This window comes from Panthera pardus, unplaced genomic scaffold (assembly GCF_024362965.1).
Source record: "Panthera pardus isolate Hobbes unplaced genomic scaffold, ASM2436296v1 HiC_scaffold_24, whole genome shotgun sequence".
In the NCBI taxonomy this organism is placed as follows: Eukaryota; Metazoa; Chordata; class Mammalia; order Carnivora; family Felidae; genus Panthera; species Panthera pardus.
Window position 1 is genome coordinate 68,978,048 of NW_026526810.1, and position 13,605 is coordinate 68,991,652.

General features: G+C 31.5%; 1 protein-coding gene across 6 annotated transcripts in view; it reads right to left on the bottom strand.

Annotated features, from left to right (window-relative positions):
- NOVA1 (NOVA alternative splicing regulator 1) overlaps positions 1-13,605 on the bottom strand; it is a 150,312-nt gene that overhangs the window by 17,832 nt on the left and 118,875 nt on the right. For 4 of the 6 annotated variants that reach the window (XM_019429253.2, XM_019429255.2, XM_053889315.1 and 1 more), the window contains one exon: positions 9,224-9,295. The exons of the other annotated variants lie outside the window; for them this stretch is intronic. In XM_019429253.2, the coding sequence (XP_019284798.1) occupies positions 9,224-9,295 (72 nt within the window). The remainder of the gene's footprint in view (positions 1-9,223; positions 9,296-13,605) is intronic. 6 annotated transcript variants of the gene reach the window in all.

The window sequence follows — 13,605 nt, forward strand, 5'->3', positions numbered from 1 at the left end:
CAGCTTCAGAAAACATTTCTCTAACTCTTTAAATATAGACACCCAATCTCATGCAAGATCTATTAAGTAAGTATCTCCACAGGTATTTCTGATGTAAAAGTAGGATTGAGAACCTTTGATGTATTAAGAAAAATATTACATATAGTACATAACTTGATATAACTTCAAAATATGAAAAAAAATGTCATTTCCTTTGTCATTTAATAAATGTCTCCTCTAGGCCTGAACCTTCTCTATGTAACCCTTCTGGAAACTCAATAAAGCATTCCATGACTAGAAAAAGGAAGAGTCAGGTAGCTCAAACAGATATATAATGATAAAGATGGTCCAGTCGTTCTCTTGGAAAATTCCCACTTTATATTCTTCAAAACACAGTATATACCACAACTGAAGTCATTTTCTCCATCTTGTTTTACATTCTCAGTTAACATTTTAAAAACAAAGTAGAGATATAAACAGAAAAAGTTAATCATGTTCATAATCCTCGTCATCACCCTATGATACATGCACACAAGATGTTTTCTATTAAACATAGGGCCATATGTTTCTTAGCAACTTAGTATTCTTTAGATAGTATATTATGAACACTATTCTTAGCCAATTTATGTGGCTCCAACTTATTATTTTTAATACCATCACCCCATAATATTCTGTAATACCATTATTTATTCAGTCATTCTCCTGTTAGAGGTCAGGTTGTTTCCCAACTTTGCCACTGCAAATAATACTATGATATACATCCTTGTCTCTATATTCCTAAATATTGGTGCATTAAGTTTTACTGGATAGATTCTCAAAAGCTGCAATATTATAGCACTTACATCAATATTGCATAAGAATGATTATTTCCTATATCCGTGCCAGTACTTTAAATTTATAAATGCACATACACACAGATTATTTGTTCCTGATCCATGTGCATTATTAACACACAGAATTTTATCTGTTGGTTAAAAAAAAAGTATAATTTTATGATGTTGATTCATCTTTCCCTGATGCCTAACATCCTTTTCTAAAATGGATTAAAATGACACTTAAATATTACTCTGGACCAGGCAGTGTTCTAAGTGCTTCTCATGTATTCATTCATTTAAGAATCATAACAAACCTATGAGCTAGGGCTCCGTTGTTAGTCACATTTTAACGATGAGAAACACACATGGCAAAGTTAAAGATGTTTCTTCAAATCAGAAAATAAGAAAGCAGGAAAGATTTGATTTGAAGCCAAAGATTATGATTCGAGAATCCAGTTCTCTTAATCCCTAAGTTATACTACCTTTCTTAATATATAATAAAACACAGTAAATTCTCATATGTACTTGGATTTCTGGAATTTCACTGATAAATTATACCTGTTTGTGTTAATATCACACTCCTTTTATTATGATAGCTTTATAGTAAATTTTAATACTGAGCCAAGTAAGCCGTCCCACACATATATTATTTTTTTGATAATCCTTTTATTAATAGTTTCCTGGTAATTCTTAGGCATTTCTTTTTCATATGAATATTAAAATCATTTTGCCTTTGCTTCTAGCTCCCACAATACCAAAAAAATTGGGGAGAAAATGAAAATTACATTTACATTTTAATTTAAAAACATTGCTATTTCTATATTAAATTTTCTCTTCCAAAATTATTTTGTCTATTCATTAAGGAAGCATTTTATGTACTTATATGAAAAATTTACATTCTCTTAATATGGATTCTATCCTTTTTTTGGTTCAATTTATTCTTGGAAAGTTTTACAGATTTTGATATGTATATGATATATACTAAGAAACTTCACTCATATAGTAGCAATTTTTTAATATCAGCAATTTTATAAACCTCATCCTAGTTGTAAGCACAATACATAAACTATAATGTGTAATAAATACAATTCCCTTAAAATAAAAATAATAAAATCACTTCTCTTAAAAAGAACATTTGTATTTCATTATTTTTCTGGAACTTTCTTAAATACACTTCTAATGAACACTACCCTGATATTACACACACGTGCACACACACACCAACTCACACACATATGCTGAAGGAAATGAAAATTTTTTGTTGGAGAATTATGACAATACCTGAGACAAGAGCCTGACTAGCTTTCAAACTGTGTTCTGAGTAAAACAGAAGTCTAATGAAGAAAGCTATGTCCCGTTAATTTAATATTCAATTTATTTATTCAATAAAGAAACACATAAATAGAACAAACTGGTGGTTGCCAGAAAGGAGGGGGTGGGCAGATAGATGGAATAGGTGAAGAGAATTAAGAGTTACAGACTTCAAATTATAAAATAATTAAGTCACAGAGATGCAAAGTACAGCATAGAGAATAGGATCGATAATACTGCAATAATATTGTGTGGTGACAGATGGTGACTACACTTTTCATGGCACTGTGTAATGTAGAGAATTGTCAAATCATCAATGTTGTGTACCTTAAACTAATATAACATTGTACCTCAACTATATTTAAAATATATTTTAATAAATTTATTAAAAAACAAATATTATTAAATAAATTAACTAAATTGCAACAAAAAATTTAAAGCATCCTTATTCAGGTGGTTTAGATCTTTAGAGAACTTATGTTCAAAATTTCATTTGAAGGGATTTTCAAAAATAAACTCATTTTTTCAAAATTTTTTAATGTTTATTTTTGAGAGAGAGAGAGTGTTTGTGAGTGGGGAAAGGGCAGAGAGGGAAGGAGACACAGAATCCGAAGCAGGATCCAGGCTCCGACCTGTCAGCTGAGAGCCTGATACGGGGCTCGAACCCACAAACTGTGAGATCATGACCTGAGCCGAAGTTGAACGCTTAACCAACTGAACCACCCAGGTGCTCCTAAAAATAAACTGATTTTTAAACATAGAGGCCGTAAGCCTATTTTTCCTCCTAAGACTAGTCATTCAACAAATATTAATTGAGAACCTATTATGTTGCAGGTTAGTGCTTCTGATACATGAGAGAATAAAACAAAGATCCCTGTTGTCATTCATCTTACTTTCTACGAAAGTGAGAGAGACGATGCACAGTGAGTATGACAATAAACAAATATGTGGTATTCTATGAAGGGATGGAAAAAATACAGCAAGACAAAGGGAATTAGGAGTACTAGAAGGAGGCCAGTCTGCAATATTACATAGGATGGTCAGTAGGCCTTATTGAGAAGGCGAATTTTGAAGTAAGACTTGAGGGCTCTGAAGGTGTTAGCCAAGTAAATCTCTGAGATAAAAGAATTTAAAGCAGAGAGAAAAGCAAGAACAAAATACTGAGGAGAGAGCACACCTATTGTCTGCAAGGAAAAACAAGCAGGTAAATTTGGCTGAGGCAGAGTAGTAAGCAGGTGAGGTAGGAAATGAAATGAAAGAGGTAATGTGACAAGGGCCAGATCTTGTAAGTTAATGGGTATCATTTTTGGGATTTCGGCTTTTACTGAGTGAAATAGGAAACTATCACAGATATAGGCAAAGGGGGAAAAAAACCCACCAAAACCTGACACATTTTTAAAAGGAATACAGACTTGGTATAGAACGAACTTTTGGATAGCAAGGGTAGAAAAGGTAGGAAATCCTATATGGAGGCTATTGCAGTAATACAGGCATGGACTAGGATAGCAGTAGATGTAACGAGAAGTGATTAAGATTCTACCTCTATTTTAAAGGCAGAGTCACTATTATATCGTATAGAAACTGGATTTGGGTTATGGAAGAAAACAGGTGAGGGTGAACCTGAGATTTCTGGTTGGAGCAAGTGGATGTACGGCACTGCCTCTACTGAGATAGTAAAGGTTGGTAAAGATGGAGGAAGGTTAGGGTAGTTTTCTGGACTGATGAATTTAAAATGTCCATTAGATATGCAAGTGGAAATTGCTGGATGGGAATCTGGATAGTCTATAGTTTCTTAGAGCGGAATTAAGAGATAAATATGAACCCAAGTTATGTGGGACCGGTATCATACAATTTTAGGGGACATCTTTGGGAAATATATTCAAAGTAATGAACTTAAAATTAGGTACGGTGCCTTGTAATAAGCTTGTAGAGGTGAGAAATCTTAAGGCTTAAGCTTCATTAGTTCATAGTAAAGCTGCCTCTCACTGACGACATAAATTTTGCAGATTGTTAACATATGAAAGCCATGGTATTAGATAAGGAGAAACAAAGTATAAACCCTAAAGAAGTCGTAAGACATGGAGATTTCCAACATTAAGTGGGATGAGGAAAACTAGCAAAGAATTCTGAGACAAAGCACATGATATGATGCAGGGGTAAAATCCCAAGTGTGTAGTATCCTGGAAGGCAAGTAACGAAAGTTTAGCAAGGCAGTGGAAGTGACGAATTATGACAAATACTGCTAATAGGCCAAGTAACATGTGTACTGAGAATAGACAACTGGAATTAGCAGTGTGGTCATCACTGATGTCCTTGGCAAACACAGTTTTGGTGAAATGGTAGAGGCAAAAATCTTGCTGGAATGGACCTAAGAAAGAATGGGAAGGAAGAGACATATTGGAAAACAGAGAACAGAGAAAACAATTTGTGAATTTTGCTACAAAGGAGTATAAGAAGTGGGGCATTAGCTGGTCGGGAGAGTGGCATTAAAAGTTTTGTTTAGTCTTTTAAGATGGGGGAAAAAACAGATATAAACATGCTGATGGGAATGATTCCATAGAGACAAAAAAGTGAAAGATAATAAAGGAGAGGGAAGGCAGAATTGCTGAAGAGATGTCTTCGAGTAAAGGAAAAAGGATGAGGTTTAATGTATAAGTGAGATTACTGGCTTTAGATAGGAGAAGGTAAGAGAATGTAGAATATGTGGGTATTACGTTTATGTTTAGTGTGAGTTTGTGCAAGTTTTCCTTTGCTTCAGTTTTCTCAGTGAAGCAGGAACTCAGATCATCTGTTGGGAGTGAGGATGGAGAAAGAGATATTGGAAGGTTTGATAGGGGAATTCTTAGAAAGCCCCAGGATCTGCCTCCTTGGTGCTACATTTTGTGTAATTCTCTCCATTTGAATGTGGGTGGAAACTGTGATTTGATTCTAATCAACAGAATGTGGCAAAATGATGGAATGTCACTACTGTGATTATATATTGTATAGTAAAGGAGGTGAGAAGTCACACATGTGATTCAGTTCAATATGTAAGGTTTCATCTTGCTAGCACACATGGGACAAAGATTTTCCTGCTGGCTTTGCAAGATGTAAATAGCCAAAGTGGAAAGTGCCTACTGTACTGAGGGTCATACTGCAGGGAACTTGGGCAGCCTCTTGTCGACAGACAGTAAGAAGTCAGGGCACTGACTTCAAGGAACTGGATGCTGCCATCAACCTGTATCAACTTAAAAGCAGATTAGACTTCAGTCAAGCTTCTAGATGAGAATGCACTCCATCCGATATTTTGATTGCAGTTTTGTGAGACCAGGAGCAGAGAACTCGGCGAAGCAGTGCCTAGACTCTTGACCTATGGAAACTACAAGATAATAAATGGGTGCTGTCTGAGCCAGTGTAACTTGTTACACAGCAACAGAAAGCTAATACAGAGGTTGAAAGAAGAGAACATATGAAATAGCCATCTAGAGGGTAAAAAAGTAAATGGGCTTATGACTATTTGAGAATTAAGGATTCATTTGAGATCTACAGTCATGAATTTAAAGAAAGACCAGTGGGTTTCATCTGTGTTTTCCTGTAACCATAGCAAAGGTGCTATACATGAGTTACCTGTTTTCATTTGTTTTATTATATTTTGAGACATGATTTCAAATTCATCAGTAAACGAGCGTCCATAAAGCAGATGTTTCTGCAATTGTTATTTTTCCTTTTTCTTTTCATGAAATTTAAGAAGAATCCTAGGTGAGCTAACCACCAGGAATCTAAAATTAAGGCTGGAATTTAATTTTTGGCACCAATGACTGATTAACAAAACCATTTTGTTGAATTTTGAAGTGACTAAAAAATTTAGTATCAATAATTCAGAACTGATCAAACCTCCATTTTTTTATTTTGTTAAGATTTTAAAAAACACATTGCTTAAAGAATCTACTTCTATTTATTATATCTTTATATTTGCTTCATATTTAAAATTTCACCTGTTGGAAATTTCAAAGTTGCACTTTGCAATATGCAACACACACACACACACAAAAGTGTAAGTTATAAAACTATTAGCCCTTATAACTTTTCTTTCTCAATAGGGAAATAATAGCAAGATGATTTATCACTGGAGAATGCATGACTTAGTATTCTCACTAGAGGAGAAAATAACTGTAGTGTAGTTTACACTATCTTAAAAACCACACAGAGACTGATTACAGAAATATTTTGGAGTTAAAAAAGCAGGAACACTAGTATCTTAGAATCCTTTTTTAAAGATAAAACTCAGTTTTAATAAGCTGTATGCTGTTATTCACCATCTTAAAGAATACTCTTTCATATCACTTGAAAGATATTTCATAAAAAAATAAACATAACCTAACATTTAAGGTGAATATTACATTCTAGATACTGTACTATTTATTAACAATGAATTTCTTTCTTTCTTCAACCCTTTGAGGTGCTATAATTATCTGAATTGCACAAAAGGGGAAAGTGAAGCCTAATTTACTCAGCAAGTAAGTGGCAGAACAAGGATTTGATCATACACAATTTGGTGCTAGTCTTGACTTTTAACCACCATTCTGTAAGACTTCGCAATTTTCAGGGGGGAAATTATTATAGACCCACAACACTGCGGTTACAGTCTGCCAGTCTGACCTGTGGAAATAGTCTGATCTGTAGAAACATGAGGGTAGAAAATTAAAATTTAGTAGGTACTGAAACATGTAATCATTATTAAAAGAAAAGATTTTTAAATGTTGAAATTGCAATAAAACTTACTCTTTGGTGTATTTTCTGTGCTTTTTACTTTTGGATTTTCTGAATATTAATAGTCCCTTAGATCTTTTTATCACATTAGTTTGTAACATAGACAAACTATTTATTCTGAAAATAGACTCAATTATAACTCACTTAACTATTACGGATGAAATTAACACAGATAGTTGACTGGATGTATTTTACATTGGTTTATAAAAATTTACAAGGAAAAAGTTTATAGTTGGTTGCTTTTAACAGCAGAGGGTATCCTATTAGCTGCAACACATAAAAAAATTACTTATAGGTTTAAAAGTTCACTTTAATTATGAAGATTTTAAGATTATCACACTAGAACCCATTTTTCTATCTATATACCCTTAAAGATCTAAGCTAATCTAGTGGAGTTGAAACTATTGGGAAATACTGAGGGAGCACAATGAGTACAAACTACTAATAACATAAGAATGGACGATGACTAAAATTCCAATATTTAAGAATTCTGTTTTGTTCTTCTTTTGTATCTTGCCTTATGTTATCCAGGAGATACTATGCTTGTTTGTATAAAAACAGAAGAGACCAGAATATAAATAAAATATATTTAACAGAGTATAGTAGACAAAGTACAAAACCGCAACGAATTATTATTTCAAATTAGGAAAATATTAGAATTGGTAGAGGTGGATATAGTAATATATCTGGAGGGTAAAAATATTAGTAAACTTCAATATATAAATGAGCCTTTAAAGAAATCAATTAATAAAAATTCACATGTTCATATAAAAAAAAAAGAAAGTATAAATCTAACATCAAAGACAAAACTATTGAGATAGTTTTTCTTTCCAGATCCAGGACTTTTTACTTAACACACTGAGAAAAACCGTTAGTTTTGTTTGTATTGCTGTTGTTCTCATTTGTCTTTTGTTCGAAAAATAAAGAATGATAAAATACAAGAGAAACACTAGAAAAAAAAAGTCAGTTGTTCCAATAGTTTTCTATATCACATAAAGTTCATGTAAGAAATAAGGCATAGAGAGTGCAAATGTATAAACACCTTTTTAACTTCATGCATCAATATTACAAGCTTTGTTCTCACATTTATTTCATATCATTTCCTTCAAAGGGAAGTGCTGGGTTTCATCACTAGAGATGTGTATTATTTTAACCAATTTATTGGGGCTAAAATGTGAGTATTATAAAGTAGTTTTTTTTCTAAAGGGAATGCTACTGTATAAAATGAAAATCAAGCTCCTACTATAGAATAAAATAGCACTCCATGTTAGTTTTGCTTCCAGTTATTGTTTTAAAATTTTTCCTGAGGTTGCAAAAGTATTAGAATTAGCAAATGAGCAAAATTATTCTGATAGACTTAGATTAGATTACATGCAAAGGGCACACTTAATATAGTTAGCAAATATAGTTCAAAGTTAATAATTTATTAGTCAACTATATGAAAAATATATTAAAAAGATAAGCTTTCATTTAATATTTGAATAATCCCATAAGGCCTTGTATTAGTAAAAAAGTGGAAATATTAAAAAAATAACATCTCTCACCTAAATGAAGCTCAACTCAGACAAAATGAAAATGTGTTTAATCATTTTAATGAATATATTTTTCAACATTTGTCAAGTACATTAGGCTCTGGATTACATATAAATATTTTAGATGATTTACTTAAATGTGCCAAAAATAACTACATTTTTGAAAAATGACCTACAAATATTCAGTAGCAAAACAATCATCAAAAACATGTTTCATATTTCTAATTGCAAAGTGTGCCACTCCACCAAAGAAAACACTAGTATAAATTAGAAGAAAATACCACTTCCTGAGTTGTTAAACAGCATTAAAATTATCACAAACACCAATTTTCAGTTACTTTCAGATTGCTAGAAATGTTTTTCATTGAAAGTTGAAAATCGTTTACATAGTAAGACATGTCTAAAATAAAAAACAAATGAAAATGCATTCACTTTTAAAGATATACCTTTGCTCAATAAGTCATATTTATACATTTATTTTTTACATATATGACATTCTTAATATATATACCAATAATCCTAGGAAGAAACAGTAATGAAGATTATAAACAGTGACTCAGTAAAAAAACCCACAGAGCTCCATTAAGCCATAATTTTAAGGGAAAAATCCAAAATTCTTGTAGTCTACCATGTGAATATATTTTTGTTATCTAAAGTAAAAAATGCATATAAAGGTTCAGGAATAATGGATATTTCTTTCTCAGGTTACTTGGAATCTGATCATGGTGCACATATGTGAATGAACGAATATATCCTTAACCCACCATTATCTTTTTCTCCAGTGTGCAGGCAATCACCCGTGAAAAGTATGGTGTAGATGACAGGATGATACTGTACCTGATTAGCTCTGGAGGTGGTCATGGGATCAGATGGAGAGGACTTGGTGGTAGTTGGGGAAGATGGCAATGTCTGGGAACAAAGCAGTTCAGGAGCAAATCAACCTTTAAAAGCCTTAAACTGATTATTTAAATAAAACAAAATAAAATAAAATGTAATATAACGAGAACAAAATCCTATGAACAAATTTTTCTCCTATTCATTCAAATTTAATGGAATTTAAGATCAATTAAGTAACTAATGCATGTAAATATGCATGCATAAGCATGTAAAAATAAATTCATGACTTGAAATCATGATGGTGACTGATAAAAATTCACATGAGTATTAAAGGTATCCTGACCATATTCATGAATAGTAGTCTCTTTTCTTTCCCTCTTGTTTGCTTGGGGGAAAAGAGATGTCAAACAAAAATTCAAGAAAGTCAATGAGTAAAACTGAAAGAGTTATTTTCCTATCAATGAATACAGTCGGGGATTGGAAGAAGTGGTGAAATGAAGTTTACTTTGGCATAAAAGCATCTACCTACTTAATATGTTGAACATCACCAACAAGTTGATTCCATATGAATTTAGGGATCCATACTTAAAAGCAACTAAATTTGTACTTCTGAGTTCTTAATATCAGATTATCTTCTAAAATATTAATTTTTAAGAAATTTAGAGCCCGTCTGAAAATGTAAACATTAACCTCATATTAATAAACAAGTAACTAATAGCATTTTAACAAATTGCTATAATATCTTTATCATTTATGTTAAAGACTAAAAATTTAATATAGATGTATTGTAGCATCATCAGCCTGTGGTGAAAATAAGCACAAAAATATTAGGAATCATATTTATTGTTCACTTCATTCCTAAACACTTATACATACTATATATAAAATATATAGTATGAGACCATAAAATACTTGTTGAACAATACATTAACATTTTTTAAAAACTTCAAGTCTAATGGAATAACCTTAAAGTGTAAGATGTCAAGCCTTTTTCTTTTTAAAAAATGTAATTTCACTTTTTTGGTGAACAGCATTGCTTAAGAAGCATCCTCAATAGATAATATTTCCCAATAGGTGAAATGGGGTAGTTTTATAGTATAGACATAATCCTTTGTGGACATTATGTTTTATATTAATACATATGCATCACAATTACTCAGATATGAGCAAAAGCATAACTTTAAAGGTTCAGCAGTGTCAGAAAAAACAGATAAAATTACTTAACAAAATCATATTTCTTCATTTAAGATTTCAAAAGTTCTAATTTGGGTAGAACAAAGCAGTTGATCATAAAAAGAAAAAAATAGGAAATTCACAGGCTTCTGCTTAACTACTATTCTCCAGTAACAAAGTAAAGATTGGTTCTAACATCAAATCATGTTTTAAATAGTCCACTCCTCAAGTGATTCCTGGTTCTTCTAAGTTAAAACCTAAGATACTTTGAGGAAAACCAGACTTAATATTGAGTTATACCAAGGTTTTTTTTTGTTAAATCATATTTAAAAAGGGGACAGGAACTACATTCAGAAATGAAACCTCATAAAAGAAGAAAATACATCTTCAAAACCTTTGTTTTCTGTTTTCGTTCCTTGTAATAAATTCCTGTCATTTCTCCAGAGAGACTTTCATTTTCAGTTATTAAAAATTGCTCTACTATTTTCTTTTCATGCAATACTATCCTGGAACATATATTATTGACATGATGCTACTATATGTTAAACAGTGAAAATTTTATTTTCCCATCTCTGGTTACAAGTGTTACTACAGAGAATTCTTGGGAGTAATTAACATACTTAAAAATCTGTTCTGTACTTATCTCAGATTAATTCTGAGGTTGCTGATGAAATAGATGTGAAATGAATCTAGAGGCCAATTCTGTCAAAACAGGTTAGAATTTAAGTTCATTAACATACAGAAGCACTAAGTATGTATTGGGTTCTTCTATTTCCATCAGGGTAAAATCAACCTGAAGTACCAGAGGTTCACTATGACATCCACCTTACCCTGGCTATGAAGTCTCAATAAGGTACTGAAACACTGCAAAGAACAATGTGGAAAAAGTAGTAATAGCAAGTGGCTCAGAATTTGTAGTCACTTCAATTAATATTAACTTCCATCAACTTATTCAATACCTTTTTTGTTGCTTGGCATATATATGAAATATTAGACATATATTATTAGTAACTGATACAATTCATAGTCATCAATATTGTCCTTAATAATTCTGATGCTATTTCTTTCTCATAGAAACAAAAACAGTAACTTTAAACTTTGGGAAAATATGAATGTGTTTAAATCATTAAAAGTTTGGTTATTAAACATCATCATCTGATAAGAAGTTAAAGTTTAGTATTTTAAATAAACAGGTGAAAATTATATAAGTTTGAGCTTGAAGGGATAAGATTGTCAAAATGTCACAATAAATCATCTCTAAATAGATTTTTTTCACTTAAATTTCTAAAATAATGTCATATAATGAAATAAACACATGATGAGTTTTGTAGCTACTATTCATAAAGATACTTTAAACACAAAAAGTCTCCTCCCTTTACAAATTTAACTTATAACAGTAAAAAGATTCCAGGAAGTTTGCATTTTTGGTAGATTTTTTAGCTACAAAAAAATTGTTCTAACAAACAGATAAATGTATTAAAATAATACCTCTCATTTAAAATGTTTATTAATTAGATTAATGAAACAGCTTTAATAGTTTTCTCAACAAAAATAGAACCGAAGAATCCATAAGAAATATTTCAATTTCAACATAAATGTACAATATGTTTGTTTCCCTATTGTTTTATAAACAGTGTTCACTCCTACTTACTACACAGATTTAAAGTTTCATGGTTTCAGAGTTAAAAATCATTTAGTAAAATTCCTGTCACACATCATGAAGATGTAACTAACTGTATATCCATATAAGCAAAGTATGTTAAAATATTTGTTATAAATAACACTTACAAAGGACACTTCTTTCTCTATTTTTTGTTTCACATTTATCAAATAGTGATTGTGAGGGACAGTCATTTTTTAGCACAATTTTATCTTTCAAATGGAAAAATATAACATTTTTATTTACATGAATTGAGTAGCCATTTAAGAAGTCTGCTTTAAAGATTGGAGGCTGAATTACGTATTGCAGAAAATTTTAAAGTATTTGACAATTTCAAAACAGTGGATCCTTTGAAACAGTTTTCAAATATTCATGATTTAACAACAGACATTTAGTTAAGTGTAGATATAACTAGGTTTCTGGGAATAAGAACTAAAAAAGTGACTACAAATTGTAAAATGCATTCTTGTTAACAAGTGACAGTTTTGCTGGATCAGAAAATATTACTATAAATGAACTCTGTAATATATGCAGCTTACCTCCAAGCAAATCTACAGTAACAGACTGTCAAGAACCTCTGATAGTTATAGGTAAATTGAGAACAGCAATGAACAAGAAGTCTCAATTGTAATTCAAAACCTATTACTAGCTGAGTAGTATTACTCAAGTAGTCACCTTCCACCTGTGTTTCGAGTTCTGGTAAATAAATCTGTACAGTACTCTATAAAAAATGGATAAAGTATGTGAATATGTAATTGTCATCTCTGGCTTTTCATCATGACAAGTTTCTTTCCTCCCTTCTTCCAATGTCTGAACAATCTGGAACCCCTCAGCTCTAATATAAATTCATATTGTCAAAGTTACACAGGTCTTTCAGAATTTATTCCTATTCCATAGCTTATTTTCCTCATAATTTGTTATTCCACACCATTATCCTTCTCTTCAATCATTCAATACCATGTATTTTACTTATCTTTCAACTTATGGTCTTTGTTATTTGAAAAAAATCATGATTTTCCAGAATGAACTCCTTATTTACTACAATTGACTATGTCTGAACTTTTTCCATTTTCCAAACCACCTTTTTTTTTTACATCTTCCTCTTCTTTTCATTATAGACAAAATTGTGACCTCCTACTCAGACCTCCTCCCCTGAATACCCTAAATGTTAACTTTCCCCTATTGCTGAGTCATCTCGTCCCCTCAATAATCTCATCTCCAATTTCTCTGCCTTTTCAAGCTCTTGTTTATTTTCTTTAACATCAGCCTCTTGAGTAGAGAGAGGGGTTACGTAAGTCTCACTTATCTAACTTGTATTTTACTCCTTTGTATATCCAAAATTTCAAATCAGCATTTCTAACCTCCACACCATTTTTTCTCTTTACCTACCCAGCCACTATACTTTTAGGAAATAATATTAGTAGGAAATAATGATTGTGTTCTCACCATGTGATTAAAACTAACCTTTAAATCTCCAATAATCTCCTATTGAAATCTTTTTTTTTTTTATTTTTCTCTGGGTATTGGATCATTTTGAGCATCTTTCCTT